The sequence below is a fragment of the Pavona decussata genome, unplaced genomic scaffold (genome assembly GCF_977016875.1).
Source record: "Pavona decussata unplaced genomic scaffold, jaPavDecu1.1 SCAFFOLD_184, whole genome shotgun sequence".
Classification (NCBI taxonomy): domain Eukaryota; kingdom Metazoa; phylum Cnidaria; class Anthozoa; order Scleractinia; family Agariciidae; genus Pavona; species Pavona decussata.
Genome location: NW_028145593.1, coordinates 1,357,501 through 1,383,188, shown reverse-complemented (window position 1 = coordinate 1,383,188; position 25,688 = coordinate 1,357,501). Strand labels below are relative to the sequence as shown.

Genomic DNA, 25,688 nt, shown 5'->3' with positions numbered 1-25,688 from the left:
GTTTCATTTACTGACGATAGATGGCTTGCCACGAGTGTTTGCTTTATAAATGGAAAAAAAAAATGTAGACTCTTTTGAGGCATTGGATATTGAACAACAACCGCACCCATAACGTGATGACATTTGCGAAACGTTTTATGACGGAATCAGTAATAAACATACCTAGGTAGAGTAGGGCGATCGAGGAGTAGTCGAGCGTGGAAAACGCGTGTTAAAGTACTAAATACTTTGGAGAAAAATCGTGATTTCCGGCCGGCCTCTTCCTCAACAACACCCCTGGACGAACGGATTGAAGTCGATATACTGTTTTAGATTTCATAGCTAAAATTAAAGGGGAAGTGTCATGGGGGTTTTGACCTTCTTTGTTAAAAATGGTTCAACAATACCTTAGCTTATACCGAGAGAAAAAAAATACTAAATTATTTAAGGGACGACTCGTGCTCTGTTCTAGGGCATTTTGGAGACGAAATGCGAGAACTTAAAAAAATCACCTTTACCTTTTTCAAGTTGTAATCCATTCCGACCCAGTCCATCTATGGCGACAGACAATCAGGACAGTTTTAGTACACCTGGGTGGTAATTTATAGCAAAATTGAACCATTATTTTTAGGTTTCTGTTAAAAAAACCCGTTTTGGGGATTTGGAAATCACACCTAATCTCCGTGACACTTTAAGGAGATCCGTTTAAGGAGATAACTCTTGAGACCGCCGGGTTCAAGGCTACTAGTTTCCCTTTATCAGACTGTTAGTTCCTATGAGCAAAATGTTCTACAGAGTATATCCTGTTTTAGTTTTGATTTGTAAAACTTTGTTCACAGGAGACGAATACAAGAGAGGAATTGAAGGGAAGAGAGACCGATTTAAATGACGTCATGGCAAAGCTAAGTGGGACGAAGCCGATCCTTAATTTGTACGGATCAAGCGGTGTTGGAAAAACAACTATTGGCAAAGAAATTTGTCACAGATGGCCACGAAAACATATTTTTGTCGACCTAAGAGAGGTGACAGAGATGAAGGACGTTTACTTTCACATAATGCTCGAATTAGACTCCACGAGAACAGTGATAAAATATGACGACAACCCAGTCATTGAACGACTGCAAAAGGTGTTAGAAGAAGAACAAAGCGATGTCCTCTTGCTCCTGGACAACGTGGACCAGTTCTCTGGTGGAGATGACGATGTTGCCAAAAGCATGAACTCCATGTTTAAAGGCTTTCTCCATAGGCTCCTTGAATGCAAGGCCATTAAAGGGAAAGCCCAACTGAAGGTTCTTTTGATATCGAGAAGTCGTTTCCGAATAGAGAAAAACAAAAAGAAGAAGAAAGAGGACGCGTTCTCCCTCCAGGAAGCCATTGAACACAGAGAGATTGAGGCCTTGAATGCAGAAACCTCTACGGAGATCCTTCAAATTGCCTGTGGAGTTTCCTCCACGAAAAGTAATCAAATGGAGAAACTGGTGGAAATATGTAAAGGAAAACCTTTACTTCTAAATGGCATTGCAGCTATTCTGAGGCAAAACATAGCCGATGCTAAAACTCTTCTTGAAACCATCGAAGAGGAGATGACTGGTGCTGAATCTGACGACATTCCATCAGCAGAAGAGAAGGACGTAAAGGAAGCGGAGCAGTGGGAAGGAATCGATAAAGGGCAACTGTCATGCCTGAGAAAGATGTTCTTTTCACTCCCCAGTAATACGCTCAGGCACTCTGCCGTTGCATTATCGTTGTTTTGCAGACCATTTACAGTGGAGGCAGCTGCTTTCGTTCTTGATGCAGAAACACCTGACGCGATCATCCTTCTGGAGGGCTTGAGAAATAGTAAGTTGCTTTCTGTTGATCCCGATAGTATGAAGGGAGGAAACCTCGTTTACGACACTCACGCTTTGACACGAAGCTTTCTGAGAAGCGTCGGAAGCAACATCTTCAAGGAGGTCTATACTAAAGCCGAACGTAGGTTTAGTAATCTATTCATTGAAAAGATGAAAGACCTTGCGTCAATGTTGGATGTGGACTACATGGGTGTGTTGGAGCAGTTTGACCTCGACAAACCAAACTTCGAATTAGCTTTGGACATTTCTTTCAAGACGGATTACCTCCTCGTCTCGACAGAATTTCACAGAAGTGCCATGATGTGCTACTTATTTGAAGCTATGCTTGATGAAAAGCAAAGAAGAAAGATTTTCAAATCCTGGGCAGACGTAATTGTGGAAGACGGAAAGGAAGGTAAAAACAAGTGTAATGTTCAATGTAATGGTATATATTAAGCCTGGTAATACACGAGAATGATGTTTTATTCCGTGAGTATCACAGGAATACTGGCAGAAAAGGAGTCCCAGTTCTCCAAACAGAATTTGAACCTTGGTCCTTCCGATTAATAGTCATAGGCGAAAGTTTATATTCAAATCTTGACGTAGTCAACCAGCTTCGAATTCAGCGACCTCACGTTAACCTAGCGTTAAGCCGGGTCGAAGGAGACTTCTGACATTTGGGTAATTACGCTCATTAATTTGCCATTTGATGTGTCATGAGTTTCTTTCTTGTTTATCTAGGTTCTTTACTTCGTGCAGAGATGAGATGCCAAGAAGCTTTTCAAGTTCTTGGTCTCGAAGGGTGGAAAACTGCAACGGAAATACTAAAAATGGCGGAGGATTCACTAAATGCACTTAACGATGAATTTAAAAGCAGCAATCTTTACAGAGAGGTTAGAAGTTCGTATTTGTATGTGGAAGGAGAAATTTACTACAGAAGAGGAAATTCACCAAGCGCTCTCAAAAACTTGTTTGTTTCTCTGGAAATAAAACAAGAGCTCTTGAAAAATCACGTAAGTACGACAAGATGTTTAAATGCAATCGGAAACTGTTACAACAAGCTTGGTGACCCTAAAGAAGCAATGAAGTTTTACACAAGAGCTTACGAAATGAGAAAGGAGCTCTCAGGCTCGAATAATCATTTAGATCTTCCACTGTTAATGTGTCAAATTGGAACAGCTTATGAAGGTCAAAACGAATTTGACAATGCCATCAAATGTTATCAAGAGGCCATAAAGCTCATAGAGGCCAAAGAGGCCATAGAGCTCTCCAAGGAAATAAAACGCTCTGGGATGGTACGATTGGCGCTCTTTCACAGAAACATTGCTAATGCCTACGCGTGGCAGCAAAAGTATGAAAAAGCCTACAAGCCGGCCTTGACTGGTTATGAGATTAGAAAAGACGTCTTGGGAAACCATCCCCACACTGCAAGAAGTGCTTTTCAGTTGGGTATGATATGCCAAGCTCTGGAGGAATTTGAAGAAGCTGAAGATTTTTTTGCCGAGGCGTGGGAGATTGAGAAATCCCTGGGAAATGCCAGCCACAGTGAAGTACGAGACAGGATCGTGCACAGCTACGAGGACATTCTTAGTGGGGAAAGGAAGAAAGAGTTCCAGAAGGAAGCCTTAGAATTTTATCTGCGCTTGTGGGAAGAAGACAAAGAATTTACGTACGCCAGCAAAACAATCATCGACGAGATCAACGCAAGGCTGAGCAACTCTGGAAGCAGAGAAATGATTAAGAGGTATAAGATCGAGGCTTTGAGATTTTACGAAATGGCTTGGAATTCTCCAGACCTTAAACAGCTGGCCCGTCACGAAAGAGAAGATATTCTTCAAAAGATCTTGTATCTATCCAGGTCGCGGTCGCTTGGTAAGAAAGAGCTTCACAAGAAATATCAAAGGGAGGCACTTGAATTTTACGAAAAACAGTTGGAGGAGAAGACAACGATGACAGCACAGGACCAAAAAGATATCCTGTACACACTTCAAGACCTGGCCAAAACACTGGATGATAAAGAAAAAGGAGAGAAATACAAGAAATTGCGTGAGGTGAGAAAATATTTCCGTCTTTGGAAGAGGTGATGGTTTGATTAAGAGACTGGAAAAAGCGTCTGTGTGTTTATTAAATTGCGGTATTTTGATACGAAATGGCTTCACGTGAAATTCGTAGACGAAAACATTATCCGAAACAGATGGAAAAAAATCTTTCAGCTTATTCTCGATGTTTAAGAGGGTTATGAGAAAAAGAAAAACACTATGCCCTTGCAGGATAAAAAAGACTTTCTTTGTATGCCTCAAATAGTAGTTTAGTTTACTGGGTGATGAAAGAAAGAGAGAAAAATACAAGAAAATGTTTAAGATAGAGTAAGAGTGTCATCACATTTTCGTCGGTGGTCGGTGTCATCACTGTAGGGTCCTTACAGGCATGTCTTGCATACGAACGTTTTGTTGTTTCAGGAACCCAATCCCGGCGCTCAGATGGAGGAGAGTGGCACGAAGAATATTATGATTCGTGCAATTAAAAATGTTGCTAGCGGAAAAAAGAAAGGAGACTAGCCAGGAGGGAGATGGGGCGACACGGGCGTTCTCTCGATAAGTCGCTAGCATTTCAATTTTATTCGCGCGGATGTTCAACATCCGAACGCCTGGAACAGGTTATTCGTTCTTGTGCTTTTGGTAGAAACGTCTGCTTGTATTTTGGCTTTCTTCCTCGAGCTCTTGTTCGTGGATTTGAGTGCTTCACTTCCTAGTATAAATTGAGGTATAGATTGAATCTAAGACACTGATTAAAAAGCTTATTCTCTGGAACCCACTTTAACCGATCAGAACAAATCATACTTTAACCAGATCTAGAGGTGTTTTCTCCGCGCCTGGCACTGGGTGCTCATTTCAGCTTTGACTTGTGAACGAGGTATGCGATGTTTTTTTCTAAAGCTTCTGTTTTTATTTTAAAGGACCTGGAAAATCAAGACACTTACATTGCAATGGGAGTGGAACTTGAGAAAGAGCATGTGTCGACAGTGGAAGCCAAAGATCCAAGCAACTTATCTCCTAATAGTGACGAAACGTTCTATGATGAAGTTTATCTCAAAGGAAAAGAAAACACCGAAGGTTTGTATCTCGAGTTGCCACCTTCTAGCCGAGAGTATTTTTCAGACCTCTACGAAAAAATGGACCAAGGTATAGTTAAAAATCTGAATTAAGTGAAACGCAAGTGAAGATGGTATGTGTTTTTAAACGAGATTGATAAATTTTTTTTTCTGATTTTCGACAATATTCCTGTTGGTATATTTTGGTGCTCGTAATCGGTGCGTTGTGCGTAATTTCACGAAGTTCATCTCGGTTAAAAAAATAAAAAAAAACAGCCCAGTTATGTTTACAATATATCAGTTGCAAACATAACGTAACGTAACGTACCGTAACATAACATAACATAACATAACATAACATAACATAACATAACATAACATAACATAACATAACATAACATTGTTATTACTTAATGTCTATTTACTGGATTGTTGTCGGCATAGGTTCTCTACGAATAAAGTGCATATACTTTAATCACAACAATTTTCCGACGAAAAAACTAAAACGCAGTCTCCTGTGTTCCCAGACCGTGATGTGTCATTTTAAAGGCATAACTCTTTATACGCTAACGCAGCTTGATCTGTCCCAATGTTTTAGCCGAAAAATCAAGAAATTTACTTACCATTGCGTTTTCCACAGCTGTCAATCAGCTCAGCGGACCTCTAAGAAAACCGAGATGTTTTGCTCAGTTGGTTCGAAAGGTCAGATTCAAACGTTGTGATTGGCTGATTTTTATCCACTTTTTCGTTTTCTGTAGTTTTCCGGCCAGTCAGTTGTCCCCATAACAGTACACTCGCAAATCGTTAGTTGAGTTTTGAAGTTCAGAGTTCACATGTTTGGATGCTTTAGCTGAAAGTTTCAGAAAAAATTACGGATCGGTATTTTATTACCCGAATTTAAGAGCTGCTGTTGCCTTTACGAAAACTCTCTCTTTTTTTTTTTAGATATTTGCCCCTCCGAAACGAAAATAATTAGTTTTCCAGCGTAACTAAATGTTGAGCTGTCATTTTGTCAAAAATACCTGGGAATTTCTTTACCAGTTAATCCGAATATCTGAGGCGATTAACCGTATCTAGACCGGGCATTTCGGACCAGGGGGAATTCCCCTCCATAACATCGCAACTTTAAAAGCTACAACAATGAGACTTAGAGGATAGATAGTACGTGCAAAGAAGTTTCCTTTCAGGTTTGCAACGGAAGTTGATGACGTCACATGACGGGATAATTCCCAAATGGCGGCCATCTTGGATTTCTGGGTTTCCCAAAAACTTCAAGAAAGCGCCGGAACTTAAGCAAAAAGTAATCAAAACCATAAACAGAAGACTAATATGGGCTTAAACTACAAAGGTTACAGTAAGAAAAGCGATTTTTCTTCATGTTGAAAAGGGACTTTCCATTTCCTGAAGAAAAAGCGTTAAATAATTGGTTGCCGTTGTAACATCAAAATCAATGAGCACCAGCCGACCACAACAAATTGTTCCCAGATAAATTTCATAAAAAGTCCTAAAGTTTCATGGCGTTTACGCAAATATCAAAAAGCTGTTCTTGTTCTAAGTCGCCGCGGGCAGAATTCCTTCCTCTCCCCCTCCAAAAAAAAAACTGGTCTAGATCTAGATAGGGTTAAGGCCCTCTTAACAGGTAAACACAAATATGAACTGTTTGGTGCTACAGTACTTATTCATTGAATAATTTAAAGTCATGAAGAAACTTATCATATTTTCTCATGGAAATTTTTCACAGGAGTTAGAGAGAGGGCCATCTTTTCTGCGATCAATTCTGGAGTATTTTACCACAAGAAAGACAACAACACCAACTACAGCAACAGAATCGACGACGTCCAGTGAAAGCACAGGTATAGCAACAAAGATATCGATAACATGTTGCTTTTTTTTACTGTTGTATTGGTGAGCAAATCAGTGATGCATGAACTACCACTCAAGAAAATTAAGGCATGGGTCTCTAATTACTTACTCAAAAAAGCAAGGGGGTGGTCAATCTTCTGAACATTTAGCCGTAACGTCGTAAGACTTTGGCAACATAATATGCTTACAAATGTCAACATATTGACGTACACAACTTATGCAAATTAGGTCACGTGACCTGTTGCGGCCGAGACATTTATAAAAACATTTGAGCACTTTTTATTGCCTCCTGAAGGCCGCCGGTAGTTTAAAAACTTTGTCACTGTTAGGCACTTCATTTCTGTGCTCGGGCTTTTTTAATATTTCTTGAATTTTGAAAATAAACGGCGTTTTTTACTAGTTCCCAGTCCCTCCAAAGTAAAATTAGCCGTTTATTTTCAAAATTAACGACATTTTTCGAACGGCCCGGGCACAGAAATGAAGTGCCTAACAGTGGTAAAGTTTTAAAACTACAGGCAGCCCCCAGGAGGCAATAAAAAGTGGTGCCATTTTTGCTGAAACGTTTTCTTGAATTTTGCATCCGTAAGAAGTCACGTGACCTAATTTGCATAAGTTATGTACGTCAATATGTTGACATTTGTAAGCATATTATGTTGCCAAAGTCTTACGACGTTACGGCTAAAACTTCAGAAGATTGACCACCCCCTTGCTTTTTTGAGTAAATAACTAGAGACCCATGCCTTAATTTTCTTGAGCACAAAACGATTCCTTGAAAAATAAAAAGCAATCCATGTTACTTTAGAGCTTCTGTCCTCAAAAGATTGCTGTTTATCTGGAATATCTTAATGATTGTAGAGATAACTCTTGTCACTTATTCTCGGGCCATTCCTGGGTAAAAATAATAAAATATTGACGATAACGATGTTAAGTTGAAACCTGCCTGGTCCGTTTTCGTTTCATATTGAGCGGTAAAGTAGCATCATCAACCTGTTAGAATAAGTGTAAAATTAAGGTCCCAGTTCAACCCGATTACAATCAACCACATTGACTTGCATCCCTACCACATTGACTTGCATCCCTATGGCAACAGTTTAAATCAAATTAAGGGCGTTTATAACAGCTTATAGTGTTGTTATGGTAACCTAATTTGTCCAGAAAATGACCATGACTTGTTCGCCATTGATTAGGTATTTGTTTAATACCATAATTTTTGTTAAGTATCAACTGATTAAGGGCGGTAGCATTTATCCATCATAGAATAAGTGATAGAAAATGCTGGAAACGAAAGACATTGATTCACTACTAACTATATGTTCCAGTTTTGGTAAGTATTTTTATACTTAGGTCATCCTTCAGTAATTCAATCAGTTCCCCCTTTTTCTTCATACACGTCAGGAACATTTGTTGTGTCAACGAAGGACATTTTTTTCATGAACAACCCTTTTAAATTTTTTTTTCTTTCAGAATCCGAGGCACGTAGTTGCAGACCTGGCGATGGTGGCGTCAAGGCAGGTAACACAGGGGATCTGTTAGCCGAGAAGTTAGGAGCAAGACAAGTTCAAGTGGTGGTAGAGAAAAAGAAAGACGATTTAAAGGGAACATCAGTTAACAGGTAGGTACTTGTTACCTAAAAATAACCCGCAGACCAGGGGCGCAGTTTCATTTAACGGTTATAGATAGAGACCGTTGAAACGATAATTTGTCAGGTGCAAGCGATGTTTTGGTGTCTGAAGTTTGTGATATGGTAGTTTCCTTTGTAACTTTTGAGCGGTTGGGAAGAGGGAAGTGATTTCTAGAGCACATAATAGGATGATTTTATTCTGAACTGTTTGATCACTTTAATTCCACTTCTTAGGGGCTCTCGGATGGGAGGGAGAGATTCGTCAGGAAAACTAGAAGAACCCGAAATCATTAGCTCACATCCTCCTAAAGAGGTAAGCAAATGTTAGTTAGCGCATTCAAGAGGCTATTCAGCTACATGACATCTTCCCAACTTGAATTTGACTTCGTCCCTTATGTAAGAAGAACACTAGATAACTATGCGAGGAGCTATGGTTATGTCTAATCTCTTCTCTTTTAGTCTGAACTAGAGGGATCCAAGTATCCACAGAGAAAGTAACCAAAATCAGAAGGTAACAAACGCTTATGATTTTTGCCCATTTAGCATTTCCGTCTTTGATCTCCAAGAGTGTCGATTCATTATTTAGCATATAACGTTGTCTAATTATTGTTTCTTCCACCCTCCAAGGTGTTTCTGCAGCTAACACAGAGGAAAGGCCACTGTGGACAAAAACGAGCGCTGTATCCAAACTCATAACCAGCGAAGGTGGTATGGTAGTTGGAGAGGGTGTCAGACTCATGTGCCCCCCTGGAGCTGTAGACAATCCTGTGAATGTAACGATAACATTGGTGGATCCCTCCAAGCATTGTGGTTTACTCGTTCAAAAGGATCTTGAAAATGACGTCATGTTTTGTGCCCCCATAATCAGTCTTCAACCCAGTGGGCACTTCTTCAACAAACCAGTAGAGTTGACAAGCAAGTTCGAAGTCAAGAATTTCACACGTGACGAGGTTGTCGTCTTGCATGGCACAGAGACTAGAAATGGAAAAGTCGTCTGGCGAGACATAACCCACAACGCAAAGATTGATGAGACGCACGCAGCATTAAACATCAAAACTGAACGATTCTCAGTCATCGCAGCCTTTATAAGAAGGACTTACATACGCACAAAAGACATTGTATCCAGACTCAACTTGGTGGCATTTAATTACACAATCTCAGTCTTGCTTAAAGACTCATCTCATCCCAACGAAATTGCCCTATTGTTTGTGAGCCAGGACGTATACCATGAAGAGTTCTACCGAGAGCACGAGACGTCTGCTTTGGTGCAACTCGTGGCTGAAAGGTTTCGGGAATTATGCGTACGTTCCGTTGATGATCATGAGGAAAAGCGCGTCTGCAATTATGAAAACCTCCAAATGTCTGTCTGTCTTGGCGAAGACTACAAACTTTCCGACAGTCAGCGCAGCCTTGTTGTAGAATCTTCTCATTGGTGGAGCACAGGACATGTAATCAAGCTTCCCCTGGAGAGCACTAAAGATGTCAGAATTCTTTGCGGGAAAATCAACGTAAAAGGAGAGTATGGCCACAGCAGTGAGAGACAATTCTGTGAATTAGGTGAGTTAGATAACTACGACGACACCGATGACGATGAAGCTCCAGATAATGGTTAGTATGCAGCTTTGTAGGGCGAGTTGGCCGATTCGTGAGTAACAAGGTCTTTTTGTTGCATGATACTCCAAAAGAAGGAATCGTTGGTGATGTTTCCTCCGTCTGCTTCTAGGTTGTTTTGATATTAGGAGTGGTCAAGAAAAAATATTATGAAAAACGTATATAACAACAAAACAGCGAAGGACCTCTCAGCGTCATAGAAGCTTTTAGTTTCTCAAACATGTACCATTTCAGGCTCTAAACTGTCCAAATTAGAAGCCCCCAGAATTTGCTATCCCTTCACTAAGGTCATCATGAGGACTGAGCTATCGTAAGTTCCCACTGTAAATTGGTCTTTATTGGACTAGTGCTATGCAACCAAATCAGCGTAAAAACAAACCGGTCAATTGAATATGTCAAAGGCCCGGTACTTACGGAATATCGGAAGTCATCATCGCAGAATTGCGCGTTTTAGTTGGCGCAGTTCCTTTATTTTACTAAATTTTCTAATTTGTACTTTTTGGTTACAGATCTCCATGGCTACGTGAGGGCCCTACTGGGTGTAAAGGGGGACATTTTCAATCTCATGCCGATTGCACAACTGCTCGTGATGCCTATGGAGTTACAGGATCAAGTCAAGAAAGCGTGGAAGGGAGACGACGAGCAACTGGAAGTAATTTTGCGGTACTGGTTGAAGGAGAAAGATGTTGTAAAAGATCTTGCTGCTCTAAGGATAGCTCTTGAGGGCTTGAAACAAGGTTATTTTCTCGAAACGATTGTCCTCTTCAGGGAGGCGGGCCAGACCTAAGATCGGGAGGTGTTTTAGTCCTAGCCGTGTCATTTGTATCCCCTCCTTTACTTTCACTTTACTTGACTTCTTTTCTTTACCAATTCGTATAAATAGTCTAAGGAAAAAACTTATGAATGTCGGAGTAGCTTCTCAAGTAGGAAGAGTTATAGCAACAGTCATCAATTGGTGCACACCAAAATGATTAAACGCTATAAAATAGTCCAAAAATGCACGCTTATGAGATACATGAACTGTATGATAGACATCACAAAGTGTCCCCTACCTAAATTCTTACTAAAACACAAATAATTCTGTCAAACATGAAGTCATATGAAAATGAAAAAGAAAAAGGTCTGCCTTATATAAAGTACCCAAAATCAGGGTTAGGTACATTCCTGGACACAAGTGACAAAATAACGCGTACTTTATATTGCGTCGCATCGAGGACTTGTCATCGCTGCCAAATCTTCTGCGCGGAACGTTTCTTTTCACAAAAAGTATTAGAAACGGACCGGTTTCTGTTTTGCCCTTTTTGTAACGAGCACCACTGTATGCTATCCTGTCGTTATACCGTAATTACATTTTTATTGTGCTTAGGTTACCGAGTGACACAAAGAGGCCAGATGCATGTCGAGCACTTGAGATACTTTGCAGCCAAGGTCTCGGGATTACAGCACGACAATGTTGATTTGGCGAAGCATTTCTCCAGTAAAGTCCACGCCCTTTGCAAGATGATTCTAAGGGACTGTTGCATCGAGATGGAAAGTTCGGCGGAAGGAGTTGAAAGAGCAGCCTCATCAACCGATCTCGTTGGCTATATGCGTCTCGACATGTATCGACGGATACCCGAAGAAGTTGCGAAAGGGTGTACACAGATATGCTCATCTTCTGCAGATGAAGAATGCATCTTGCAAACATTCCTAACAATTGTTCCTGGTCTAATTCAAGTCATAAAGGAAATTTTTGTTGACGAGGAGACTTCACAAGTGCAAAATGGCTTGAGAGGCCTCTCTGATGAAACACTGGAACATTTTATGTCTAATGTTCGCGGTGCTGAAAAAGACTGCAGAGTCTTAAAATGTAATTGTGAGGTGTGCAAAATTCTTGAGAAATTGTGCCTGCAAAATTGTGGCAAGCAATCCACTGCAGAAATTGAGAAGTGGGGCAAAAGCCTGGCGATTCTCTCCGTGCTGGACTTTTTGAAGCCGTTCTTTCATAGATGCCCAGGAGACATGAGGTTACACAAGAGGTTGGAACTATTCTCAGGTTACATCAGGGAGATTTTGTTAGATCCGGTGGATTTCGCCGACGATGTCTTTTTGCGTGATTTTTCCAATGCAGCACAGAATCTTATTCATTTTTCCAAGTCTGACCCATCAAAACTGGTACGATTTGAACTTACTGACTCTACCTTGACCTGTTACAGCGAAAATATAGTACACGACATACACCAGAAGACATTCTCTCAGCGGTTTCGAATCAGGAAAGAACCAGATGCCGAACTCCAGTTACATGCAGTAGCACGCGTCTATACTGATGGAGAAATTCAGAAAATGGGAGCATTTCAGTCTGTGATAATGCTCTCTGAATCTAGTTTGGAACGTTTTGACAAATGCATGGGCCGTTTCCGAAGCGTCGCAATGGTAAAGCTGGAAGACAAAGATTCTGACAAGTTGCGGGTGATCCTTTGTTCAACGCAGAAAGAGAAACTGTCGGAGGTGCTACAAGTTCTAACAGGAGAACTGAGTGAAGACTCGGTAGACCTGAGTAAGTCACAGGTTACCCAGTGTTACCTTACCATGCGCACTGTTCCTGGAAAGAGGGAAACGGTAGTGAGTCTCCGTTTGATTTACAAACAGGAGTCTGAAGCAGTGGAGCTTGATAGCCAGGATTTTGTGGCCTTTGCAGATTCCTCCGCGGAAGGTGCTTGCATACCAGAAATGCAACTTGTTGGTAAGATAAGTTTACTTCTTTGTAAATTGTGTTTGGATCAATCTGACCCTCCCTTTTCTTTGGTTCCCTTGTGATAATTATTGAAACAACTTCACTGTTTTGAAACTTGATTTGCTTGCTAAGATCACCAGCCATGATTCACCCATTATCAGGCAATGACGAAGGCAATTCCATGATTGTACGTAATCGGACCCACCTTCTTTCCTTAAGTTCTGTCCCTCTTGAGTCAATGTAGAGTTATTTTTCGATGTTGGATTAATGTGAATAAATATTTACCATGTTATTTTGTAACAGTATTATAATCAGGGGGCTTTGGAGGGTAAAAACCAAAGGGTAAGTTGAAGCGACATTCGAAAGTTTTGAATTGCTGGCTTTGAAATTTTGCCTCCGGGAAGCTCTGATGCAAGGACCGTGGGCTCAATCAACATGTTGGCCTTTTTGACCACCTCTGTAGCGACGACCATGGACTCAGTCAACGGTCGAGACCATTGTATGATTGACCAGGTCACTTTCATATTTCATGTATCATAAGATGACGTTTGGTGTAGAGGACTTGACTTTCTTAAGATTTTGACATTTGAACTCTCAGCCATATCTCCCTTTGCTCAATTTATTTATGGTTTTTAAATTATTTTTTTGGACAGGTTTGGCACCTCCACGGCTGAGTGAGGCATGCACAGCCCTTTCAGCCGCCTCTGCTGATGGAGAAGTTACCTTGGGCGCTTTTGATCAGCTGCAAAAACACTTCCAAATACTACATTGCGATAAAGTCGGTAAGGAATGTAGTTCTCAAGTTCAAATACAGCAAGCACTAAGCTAGTTAACCCAATCGGTCCAGAAGGTGGTCCTACCTTTTGAGTCTGTGGATGGGGTCCTAAAGTGTAACACTTCAAATGAAGGCTACAGAGCAATACTTTCCTATGGTGCTGTTTATTATGTTATACAAGGCTGAAACACCTTTTGATTCGGTGGATGAATCCTAAAAAGAGACCACTCAAATGAAAGTTATGGTGCTTTCTATTATATTGTCAGGTGGGGATTACCTGTATTCCTTTGCTTGTGGCTCCATGAACTATGGAAGCAGATCCCTACAATCCAGGAAAATTCACTAGAATGTCAAAATGTGCAAGTATGGCAAGGAGAATAGGTTGTGTTTGGGATCGAAGTCAGCAAAATGTAATCTGCTTCCGAAATTTCAACAAAACTTGATCACCTGAGTCGTAGAGATAAACCTCCTGCAGGACAGTTTGACGTCTACAGAAAACCTGTCAATTACATAATGCATTAATGCATGATCTTAATTTCGACACCACTCCGTTTTCAATTTTGTTGTTTAATTTCTCCCCATCTTGTTTCAGAGTTACACTTACATCAGAGCGTTAATAACATGTCAGGACAGGTCTGTGTAGTTGGAGACAAAACCACTTTGAATTCCAGTAATCAGATGTCCAGTCAACGGTAAGAACTTTTATACACTAAATCCTCGAATAAGCGTCCAGAGCGCTGTTTTTGAATTTGTGATAAGACACGAGAGACTTAATCGAGGGGAGGGGGTCGCTTACTTAATTCTTGCTTAAGCATGGCAGGCTCCGGTTGTTTAAAGAGCGGAGAACGTTTTCAAGTGGGTAAATCGCTATCCAGGCGATAAAATTTATTCCTGACAATAGATTTTATCCGCTGGATGAAATTATCCAGATGTTTATTTGTTTGTGCATAAAAATCAGTCCCAAGGAAGCTTTTCGATACGCCGAGATCTATGGGGACATAAACAAGTAAAAAATGACGAACCGAAGTGATTGTCCCCTCAAAAGAACCTCCTCCCCCCCCCTCCCCCCCGTCCGAAAAAAAAAGCCCGGTTAAGATAGGGTTAAACAAGAACTTAACCTGCACATTTCTAAAGCCAAAGCCATCCACAAAGTTGTAATAGTTGCACACTTCATACGCCTTGTTAAAAACCGCTTGCACTGGAAGAAAAGACAAAACTGGTTTGTTGTATTGTATTGATGTAGTCAAGAGCATTTTCACTTTGATTCTGATCACGTCAAGAGGGCACTTGAGGGATGGTGCTTATTCGTCAATTTACAAGAATGCCTATAGAAACGTCAAACATTTCGTAAACAAAATACATACAAAGATTTTAAAGTCACTTTCTTACAATTATAGCAGAAAGCAGACCCTGTAAACAGAAACTAAGTCAAAGCTCCCTTGTGAATGCCCACTATGACTACAAAAATCTATTTTCGAAATCAGTGTTTCATGAATCAAGGCTCAGCCATTGCCGAGCTTTTACTGGCTCGCATCTTCACTATTTTAAAGCATTTTAAAGCTCCTCTCTCTTATCGAACGTCATTAAGTTTTGATATACTTTGAAAGTGTTTAAAACATGTTGATTAGACACTCGTAGTCAAAGTCTTCTCAAGCGTTTTGAAGTCAGGACAATGAGCACTTCTTTGCAAAATGTAACCAATGCAGGGTCCACGCACCTTCTAAAATTATTATGTTGATTTTACCAGTGACTTCCCGACCCGACTTCCAAGAGAGGGTGAAGTATTTTAATGAGCGAAAAAGCGATTTTTTTTCTTCTGGTGAAGTTCACTTAGTCGAAACGCGGGAAAAATGGAGTCTTTTCACTACGTTATTACTTTTATTTTTCCAGCGCTCTTCCGGAAGGACAGAGTTCTGCTCCCAAGAAAAGCATTACTGATGGAAAAGGTTCTCAAGATCCTGCCCCTTCTGAAGACAGATTTTAGTAGTAGCACAGCAATGGACAAAATGTCCATTACAGAAAAAACAGAAAGGAGGAAAATGCAACCTTCGTCACAAGCATTTCTATAACACAGCATATCCTCTCCCCTCGGAGGAACTAATTAACAATTAGATTATGAGCTCGAGATTTCTATCGCGTGATAGTTGATGAGGGCGAAGCCCGAATCAACTATCACGCATAGAAATCGAGAGCGAATAATCTAATTGTTTTAGTATAAATTTACTAGTCGTTCAAAACTAAACAAGTAAATTATCTATTTCCTCATCGCAGACACTTCGAAAACGCGACCAAGCGGCCGCCATTTTGTTGAAAACCGCTACTCACTATCTATCACAGAATAGATAGCGAGTAGCGTAGCCAATCAGGGAACGGCATTCGTGATAGAACACTAGTAGATTTATACTAATTTAAATTCGAAATGGATTTCCCCTAGTTAGCCAAATACAATTGGTGTGAGTAGTTAGTGATTTTATTCCATCGATTAGCAAAGTATTGTCAATGGATACTTGTGATGGGGAGACAACTGTACTTACTTTTGTTGTCCAACGGTTACGATGAGTCGTCCATCTTTTCTTCTCAAGGAAAGTCAAACAAAACTAATGTGTAACGTACATAAATCCAAATAACAAAAATTATATAAAATAATTATCAGTTGGAAGTGTATAATGAGAAAAGAGAGCGGCTTGAGACTAAATGCCACAAGCAAATTGGGAAATAGTAGAACTCTAAATCTGGAAGACCCACTTTTTTCTTGCACGAGCCTGCGACTTTTTTGAATTGTCACTTCGCCAGTGCACGATGAAAATAACACATGTAGCCATCCTTGAGCAGGCGACGCAACAGAAACAAGTATCGCAAACGACCACAGGCAGAGTTGTCCGTGTAGCCCACCTGTAACTCTTTTCCCGCGACCTTTCCTCTACAACGTACAGGACAAAGTTCCACTAGGTGGTGAAATTGCGGCTCGTCGATACGCATCAGCTCGTGAAAAGCAGCAGTATCTTGGATCAAAATTTCATAAAACGTTGTTGATAAGACTCTCTCCTTTTTTTCTGGCCAACCTGGAGCGCACCCACATTGATCTTTAATTGTTTTCCATGTGGTTTCTTTGCCGCGAGTATTATTCATAAGAACCACGCAAATTGAAGATAAAATGTACGCCACACTGAGGCATTCGCCTCCAATATTTGTTTTTGTTCCTGTCTCCAGCGGCTTGACTCGCGCGGCCTCTGTTGCCAGTCAGTCAGTCAGTCAGTCAGTCAGTCAGTCAGTCAGTCGAACTATTTTTCGTTTCCCTTAAAGACTCGAGACCATGGAATGAATGTGATGAAATATTTTAAGCCTGGTGAACGAGTAAGAATGATGTATTATTCAGTAAGTGGCACAGGCATTTTCAGAAAAGAAAATCCGAGTGCTCCTATCAGGAGTCGAACCTAAGACCTTCCGATTACTAGTTCGGATGCTCTACCACTGAGCTACGGGAGACTCATGGAAGCTAAGGCCATTAAACTAGGTTCATGGGACAAATATCCGCATACTGCTAGGATTGGAATGTCATGGGTGGCATATGCGCAATGGAATGAATTTGATGGAACATTCTAAGACTGGTGAACAAATGAGAATGATGTATTATTCAGTAAGTGACATAGACTTTCTCAAAGTCGCTCGCTCGCTTCTCATTGAATGGACCTGGCGCGAGCTCTCACTTCGCACTTCCTAAGCTCGATTTGTAAGCAAGTCTATGAGTGACACAGCAGTATGCAGGATGTTTCTACCATGAACCTAGTTTAAATGGCCTTAGCTCCCACGAGTCTCCTGTAGCTCAGTGGTAGAGCATCCGAACTAGAAATCGCAAGATCTTAGACTCCTGATATAGGAGCACTCGGATTTTCTTTTCCGAATATGCCTGTGTCACGTACTGAGTAATGCATCATTCTCACTCGAGACCATGTTGGTATTTCCTTATCGTGGCCGGTCTAGCGCTATGGGCTTTTATGTTTGTAATGTAAGCATTAGCGTCATGTAGTTTGAACGTCACAAACCCATAGCGTAATTATGTACGAGGAAAAGTATCTTATTTAAGGTGGCCGAACACAGTTTGCGCGCGCTTTACAGATTCTGTTGGTGATGCTATTAAGCGCGCGCTAAGGTTGTGGTACGCAAATACGGCGGTCGATGAAGTGATCCCTCAATTTCACATGAAATGGATAATAAAGTTAAGTTTTGATCCTAAATAACTAAGTTTCTCGTTTCTGGACTCTTTTTCTTTTCTTTCCGAGCAAAAAAGTCATTCACCAAGACCTTTTGCATGCTTTTCATCTTTGCCATGAAACCCAATTAAAGCCACGCATGCGCATTTGAGCAAAAAATTGCGACTGGTTGTTTTCGTGGAAATGAACTGTTTTCTAAGGAACCGCTCATTAAAATTTCGTGAAATTTGGCATGAAAATAGTTCTCTAAAAGCGTAACTCGCCTACAAAGAGAAACCTAAATCTAACAGAGGGTATCTTCACAAAACATTAAAATGCAAAATTAATATTTACAGGAGAGCTCTCTGTTAAAATTACATGAAAATAGTGCAACTGTGTCAGTGTTTTGTGAGTTTTTCTGGATACAAAAAATGGAAAAAATTTAATGAGTACGTTTTCTAAAAATAAAGGAAACCTACTATTTATGGACGTTTAATAGCTCGCTGCGTTGCCATGGAAACGGTACTTAGCTCAACAAGTCGTACGAAAATACATTCTTTCTTAGTTAGTCTTACACCATACCAATTTTGGGCGTCCAGAAATACATAGTTTCCAAATAACGTCTTCTAACACCTGTACACTAAAAAACTGTATTCGGCCACCTTAATTTGAAGGGAGAATTACCAATGATTTTTAAATAAATATGTGAATACATTTTTCTCACCAGAGCTCCTTTGTTTTGTTTTTGTGTCTTGTGTGGTTTCAAGCGATACCTTGTACGTTCAAAGTCCAAAGTCTTCTATCTCTACATAGAAATTTCGAGCCTACTTAATGTAAATATAACTTTCAGGTTATCGCTCGACTAAATGACTGACTGACCGACTGACTAACTGACTGACTGACTGACTGACTGACTGAATGACTGACCGACTGAGTGACTGACTGGCTGACTGGTCGACTGACTGACTGACTGACTGACTGACTGACTGGCTGGCTGGCTGACTGACTGGCTGGCTGGCTGACTGACCGACTGAGTGACTGACTGGCTGACTGGTCGACTGACTGACTGACTGACTGACTGACTGACTGACTGACTGACTGACTGGCTGGCTGGCTGACTGACTGACTGACTGACTGACTGACTGACTGACTGACTGACTGGCTGGCTGGCTGACTGACTGACTGATTGACTGACTGACTGACTGACTGACGGGGACTAAGGGGGAAGTTCAGCTTTTATTACAAGTATTCTTTTATTGTTTGCTTATTTTCTTCTTTTAAACCTATATTTTTTCTCATTTTATTTTCTGCCTTCGTTAATAGAATGAAAACAAGACTACAACATAACTAACTAGCGATTTGCTATTAAACGACATTATACTTTTCACGATGAGGGAACTCAAAGTGTAATGGAATAACGGGAGTAACAAGAAAAAGTGTAACCGGAAAAAAGAATAAACGATAGAATAAACAAGTAATGGGAAAAAAGAAAGAGTCACAATATAAAAAGAAAAAATTAAGTGAAAACAACGAGAAAAGAGTAACGGGAATAATCAGCGGCGAGAGCATTGGGGCGGGGGCGGGAGAAAGGAGAGCTCTCCTTTCTCCCGCCACTGCCCCAATCCTCTCGCCGCTGGCGCTGTTCTCCCGCGGCTGACCTACAAGATAGCTTGCTCTTGCTCGTAAACTCACGTGATAAAAAAAAAACAGAGACGACATCGCTTAGGAATTGGAAGGTAAGATTTTAACATTGTTCATGCAAAATTCGAATAAGTGGAAACTTGCCTCCCTTTCATTATTAATTATTTATGTATTTTGCGACCCAAACCGTCGTGTATAATTAATGTTGGGGCTGTTCGGAAGTCTTTCTTAACTTTTATTGCCTCTTCTTACATTACTCATATCCAAGCGTACTCCTTTACTCCTTGTCAGCGTTGATGGACTCACAGAGTTAAAAGCTTTGACTGGTGAAAATATCATATTTCTCGTTTCTTTTCAGTGTGGTCGTCTTCTCCAAAGTTCATTAGTGATGCAAGGTATGAAATGGTTAAGAATTGGTTCATGCTTAGCGTGCGTATATCGAGTTATGGATGCACGGAGGAGTTTGGAGAGCACGAGAGAAGCGTAAGAGTTGCTCGAGGCGTAGCCGAGAGCAACTCTAGCTTCTTGAGTGCTCTCCAACTTCCCAAGTGCATCCATAACTCGATATATGTAAAGCTAAAAGCATGAACCAATTCTTTTATAACATAGTGAAAATAAAGTAAATGATTCCTGGAAAACAGGTTTTGTTCCAGATTAGATACAAAATTCTCTGTACAAAAAAAACAAGGCGAAAATGGTTTCTCATATCGGTTTAATCTTAACGTTTCATTAAGTTTCAAGCTCTTATAAATATACATTTTTATGGTGTTGTCTCTCTGTAAAAGTTTTTTTAATAACACAGCGCGCGCATGCTTCCCCCATCTGACTTGCACACGTCATCGGATGGACGCACGGCGGTGCGTATGTTGAGAAATGTACCATGATGACGCCAATAGGAATTAGATTAGGATGCACGCGCGCTATGTTATAATCAGTTATCTTCTACACCAATACACCAATACGTGTGCTATTTTTTCACTCTCAATAAATCCCTTTGCCGCTTAATATCAATGCGCTAGTCAACGGTAGGGTTTACGAAACTGAGGAAGGTTAAGTTTATATAGCATTTAGAATGAATTAAACTTTGATGTACGTCTAATTTATTTTTGTGTGCCTCTAGTCTTGGTCATGGCAGGATCCTAACTTCACTCAGAATACGCCGCAAGCAGACCTCCAATCCAAGCCTTTTTACACTCCTCCGCCAACATGGGTAAGTACATGGACTTAACTTGTCTTTGAAGTTATCCAAGACGTACAGCGGTTTAATTGGCGCTCGCAATGTTGATGCCGGTCCTTTCGCTTTCCATCAGTACGTAGCTAAAGGAATTAGGTCCTCGGTTTGAAACTTATTGTTTCCACATGTAGTAAATTGAAACGATGCTTCAGACTGAAAAAGAACCTCCCAATAATTTCATTTGCCTTCGGAATGGTCCAAAATTTAGAAATTATCCACAGGTAACACACTTAGAACAGTATTCCACGAAGGAATGTTGCACGAAACAGGAAAAGGTCAGGATTCCATAGACCATATTGGCTCCTGTTACACTATACGGACAATTGGAATTCGACCTAAAACATTTAGCGCTCTTTCCTATTGCTTGGAAAGCTATTTCTGTTTAGTTCCTTTTTCTCTTTGCCTCGTAAAATAAGTCGCAGACTTCTCGAATTTCTTTTGTTTCCAGCGGAAAAGGAATCAATAGGAAGTAGAGTAGATCACTTTCGAAGAAAATTTCTGCCTAACCTAATATAAAGAACCATAGCATTTATCCGATATTAAGCTAAAGGAATAGTTTGGTGTGCCCTCTGCACACATTGAAATGTTCTTTATCATGATAACCTAGCAATTAAAACTACATGCTTTTCTGACCTATACAAAACACTGCAGTTATTCGACACAAGTATAGTCTCCTATCTTTGGGCTCGTCACGCATGCATTCCTCCACGTGGGGGAGGAATGCGTGACGAGCCCAAAGAGCGTATGCGTAGGAGGCTATCACGAGTGGCACCAAATATTTTGAGATGATGTCGTTTAATATGTAGCTATAGGTTTTCAACTGATAACTCGCCAATAATTTATCTCGAAACAAGTTAATAACTTTCCTCGCTTGTTTTTCGGTGTATGCTTCAAATCATAAACAACAAATAGCGAAGATTGTTAAAACGCTAGAATCTAACTACAGCTGGCGATGAAATCTCGAAAAAATTCCCGACATCAACATGAACATAGTTAATTGACCGTTACCACGGAAGAACTTTGTGGAGTTATGTACTAGAACTAAAGACAACGTTAACCTTGACTGTGAAACGTTAAGGTGTTACGTGATTTGTTTGCAATACATAACTGGTAAACGCGAGTTATAGTCAAAGCGCTTATGAACTGAAATGAAAAAGAATATCAGATTCTCGTTTCAGAGATATTTATGTTTTTATATTATTCAAGTTAGCTGAGTGATAACATCATAAGTGGCCTCTCTAAACATACAAATCTTAGAATCATCAATATCTCTGGAAATATTGGCTTGATGTACTTCAAAAAAACACACGCAATGATGCATCTTGTTATGTTGCCATAGCAACACTTTTGCTTCCGGATATCTTTCATGAGAAAATAGCATACCCTTCGTTAGGTTCTGCAAACATCAACCATTCTTTACTTGGCACTGAGGAGACCTAGCATAACATGGATGTTGTGACTTTTGAGCCGGCTGCCTCTTTAATTTGTCGTTATTATGTAAAAAATGGTAATATTTTTCTCCAGGCAGGTAGAGATTGGAACTATAAATGTTGCCATAGCAACACCATAGTATGTGCTGAAAATCACACAATTTCAAGAACTTGCTTGCAAGCAAATTACTCATCAGTAGATGGCGCATCATTGACACTTTTGTAGGGTAATAAACCCTTAAAAACAGAGTATTTTCCGTTTAAATCGTCTCTTCTCTTATAGAACCGAAGATATCACATTGTATGTTTCCCTTGACACCACAAATTCACACCTTGTTTACAATTCCAGCGGGATCAGCTGAGCACTTGCAACGAGTTTCTCCGTGTTTCTGCTCAGTATGTTGATTATGCAGCGTTCGATCAGTTGGAGTCCAGTAGACAAAACTCCATGGAAGTATTTCTATATTCTTTGAGCGTGGATAAAACTATTGTATAGAGGATAAATTGTCAAATGTTTTGATGGTTTTTTTAGACCCCTAGCTCTACACATAATCATGTAGCTTAGAATATCAGTTCTATTGAACTGATTTTCTTTTTAGGTTTCGGAGGATAGATTGCTCCCCTGTGTATCAGTTGACATTTTTATTGTAATTGTTGGCTAAATACATATAATTGGCTCGCACGCCATGACGTCAAGCTAAAATCTTTGCCAGTCTGGCCATCCCACTCAGTCAATAAGAAAGGCAGAGGAAGGAATTTCGTAGCCTGCGTAGCAAGTATAGTTTGGGGGAGGGAAAAAAAAAAGAAAACAACAACAACAACAACAAAATCCAAGCAAACAAACAAACAAAAGTAACACTCTTCCAACAACAATCACCCTACACGCACTTTTACATTTTGGCAACTCTTCTTTACCGTTCCATGCCAATTTATTTAATAAATTACAAATAAAATCTCAATGCAGGGCGTGCACGCAAAACACTGAATTGACCTTTCTCTTATAGGCCTTTTAATTCCTAAATGGCGTTTATATACGCTGTTCTTGCGTAGGCTCGGCGGTTTATACATTATAGGCAGACTACAGGCGTTTACGTTCAAGTAATCCTAAAAGTGCAAAACGAAAGCAAAACGGGTGTTGTTTGGCGTTACGCAGCGGTTGCGTAGGCTTGTAGGTGGTTCTGATTCGTGGCTTGAATCTCTTCGCTGGTAAATTATCAAACAACCAGGAAATTTTCTTTTGGACGACTAGAAGACCAATGAATGGCGACTGTCTCGCGGGCTGATGGTATCTTGCTGAGGTCCCATGGCGGCTAAGCTAAGCAAAACGTTTTAGTTAAGTAACATCCATCATGGAATATGTTTTGTCTTCTACAGGTTGCGTTTGCTGCAAAGCAGGTCTTCGTGACTCGTCTGGTCTTGAGCAGGGTCTTGAGGTATTTATATAGAGTCAAACCTTTTCATATTAGACACTACTTAACTATCGACACCTCATCATCGAAGTAAAATCACTTGGTCTGGGAAGATTGTCGTAGAAGACCGTAGAACGCATACTTTTCCATACGGTTCAATACTAAGACCCGTTTTGCTTTCGATGTTTATCAATTCATGAGTAAAGTCGATAAAGTTTATGACCATTCACAGTTCGTTTGATTTATCACTTTGTTAGTGAATTCTTCCAAGTCGAGTATTGAATCCCTTGTCTCCGAGATCAGATTCTCGCGTTTTAAAAGGGAAGTTGACGTCATTTCAAAACACAAAAATGTTTTTCTGTCAACAGAAACATAAACCAATTCTCTAGTCTTGTTATAAATTATCACCCTAGTGCAATACATTTGTCGATTAGTGCCTCTGGCTAGAGACAGAACGGATTGAAAATTGAAAAATGTTAGGCTAACGTTTTTCAAGTTCTCGCATTTTTGTTTTCAAAATGTGCTAGAACAGATCAAGAGTAGTTCTTTTCAAGAATCGAGTTGATCTCTTTCCTCTCGTTGTTCTAAAATTGTTTTGTAGCTGTGTGAAGGTCTTATTTCGCCATTTTTCAACCAAACAGGTCAAAAACGCCATGAGACTTCCCTTTTAACTATCTTCGCTATTTGTGAGTAATGATAGGTCGTGAAAACGTATTGAATTATAGCTAGTCAGTTAAAAGTGATGATGGCTAATAATCATAGCTTGACGAGAAATTTTAAGAATGATGATTTAGCAATCTCTAAATAGTTTTGAACCAGAAATAAATGACATGAAAGAAAAAGTCATTCTGGCTTCCTGCTCATATTTAGTAATAACGTATGCCGTCTTAGCTTCATTCACCATTGTCGATTGTCTTAATACATTCAGATTTACAGTGAACGGCGTCTCACAGAATCCGATTTAACCCGCCAACTGGGGTCCATTCGGTGAGTAGAATATATTGTATGCTCTTTCAAGACCCAATTTGGCTCTCCTAAATTAGGGCTAGTCTATAAATCCGAAAGGCTGAAGTTCGCATTAGCGCTAAAATAAGGCCCTGAGGGGGCTGAAATAGTATTTGAACGCTAATTTGACTCTCTTAAATAATGGCCAAAATTGTTCTAATTTTTAGGTCTGAAATGCAACCAAGGCCTGCATGCACCGGGTGAGTAGAATATATTGTTCTTTCAAGACCTAATTTGGCTCTCCTGATTTAGGGCCAGACTAATTCGAAAGGCTGAAATTCGCCTTAGGGCTAAAATGAGGCCCCGAGGGGGCTGAAATGGGTTTTTAACGCTAATTTGAGTCTCTTAATAGCCAAAATTGTTCTAATTTTTAAGGTCTGTAATGCACCCAGGGCCATTTAAAATTAGTCTCAGATTTGGTTGAAATAACCTTTGATATAATAACGTCAGTTTGCCCTAGGTCACTACCGCTAAAATGGCACTTTGAGGCTAACACATATCCATTGAATTTGCAGTACAGAACATGGATGTAAATTTTTAAAGCTAATTATACATGAGCTCTTAAAGTCAGGGGTATATGATGTCGCAGTGCGGTTAGCTGACTATTTAAATTCATATTGTTATCAGGTAACTGAGTGGATTAATTGCTTTATAATTATGAAACGCGGGATAGACACTCATAAGAGACTGAGCCATCCATACGAAATAAGGGGAAGAATGCGACGGCCAGAGATGATGGACTCTGCTCACTCTTGGACCTACTGTAGGTTAAAAGGAGTAAAATGGCATTCGGGACAAACACAGATGGGTGTAATTTTAAGATAATTAAAGTTCAATTTCACTATCATTTGCCATTATTTATTCACAATGGAAATCAGGGGTTTATCAGGGTGGTTAGCCAACTATTCGTTCTTATTTTTATCTTATTATTATTATTATTATTATTATTATTATTATTATTATTATTATTATTATTATTAGTGGATCAATTCTTTTATAGTCCCATCATGGACCCTATTGAACTAGAAGACTTGCTGAAAATTTGTACACCAGGTAAAATAGAAATGTGTTTTGTTGTTATGGTTACAATTAATGCACCTTATTAGTCAATACATTTCACTGACTGCCAAATATTATCGTGGTCTAGTCAATATGCGTCGTTATTATATGGCCGTGTCTCAAAAGGACTGGAAACGATCAAATTCAAGAACCTGATTGGCTAAAATTGATATTGACGGCGGTCTAGATTTTCCCATCTAGACCGGCATCTAGACCGATTTAATGTAACATTTGTCCT

The 25,688-nt window shown here is 40.0% G+C and overlaps 4 protein-coding genes across 6 annotated transcripts in view; 3 read left to right on the top strand and 1 right to left on the bottom strand.

Moving 5' to 3' along the window:
* Positions 1 to 25,688, top strand: part of LOC146462841 (uncharacterized) — a 166,853-nt gene that overhangs the window by 628 nt on the left and 140,537 nt on the right. Inside the window, exons 2-4 of the mRNA XM_085085130.1 lie at positions 819 to 2,223; positions 2,550 to 3,859; positions 4,765 to 4,921. Of these exons, the coding sequence (XP_084941256.1) occupies positions 819 to 2,223; positions 2,550 to 3,859; positions 4,765 to 4,921 (2,872 nt within the window). The remainder of the gene's footprint in view (positions 1 to 818; positions 2,224 to 2,549; positions 3,860 to 4,764; positions 4,922 to 25,688) is intronic.
* Positions 1 to 25,688, bottom strand: part of LOC146462844 (uncharacterized) — a 239,352-nt gene that overhangs the window by 106,312 nt on the left and 107,352 nt on the right. The gene's annotated exons all lie outside the window — the stretch shown is intronic.
* Positions 8,841 to 15,579, top strand: LOC146462849 (uncharacterized). Its single transcript, XM_085085139.1, has 7 exons — positions 8,841 to 8,894; positions 9,011 to 9,940; positions 10,504 to 10,731; positions 11,361 to 12,716; positions 13,361 to 13,489; positions 14,075 to 14,174; positions 15,373 to 15,579. Exons 2-7 carry the CDS (start codon positions 9,094 to 9,096, stop codon positions 15,464 to 15,466), a joined length of 2,754 nt encoding a protein of 917 aa, XP_084941265.1. The 5' UTR covers positions 8,841 to 8,894; positions 9,011 to 9,093; the 3' UTR covers positions 15,467 to 15,579.
* LOC146462847 (uncharacterized) overlaps positions 24,503 to 25,688 on the top strand; it is a 24,472-nt gene continuing 23,286 nt past the window's right edge. For both annotated transcript variants that reach the window (XM_085085138.1, XM_085085137.1), the window contains exons 1-2: positions 24,503 to 24,591; positions 25,392 to 25,444. In XM_085085138.1, the coding sequence (XP_084941264.1) occupies positions 24,533 to 24,591; positions 25,392 to 25,444 (112 nt within the window). In that variant the 5' untranslated portion in view covers positions 24,503 to 24,532. The remainder of the gene's footprint in view (positions 24,592 to 25,391; positions 25,445 to 25,688) is intronic.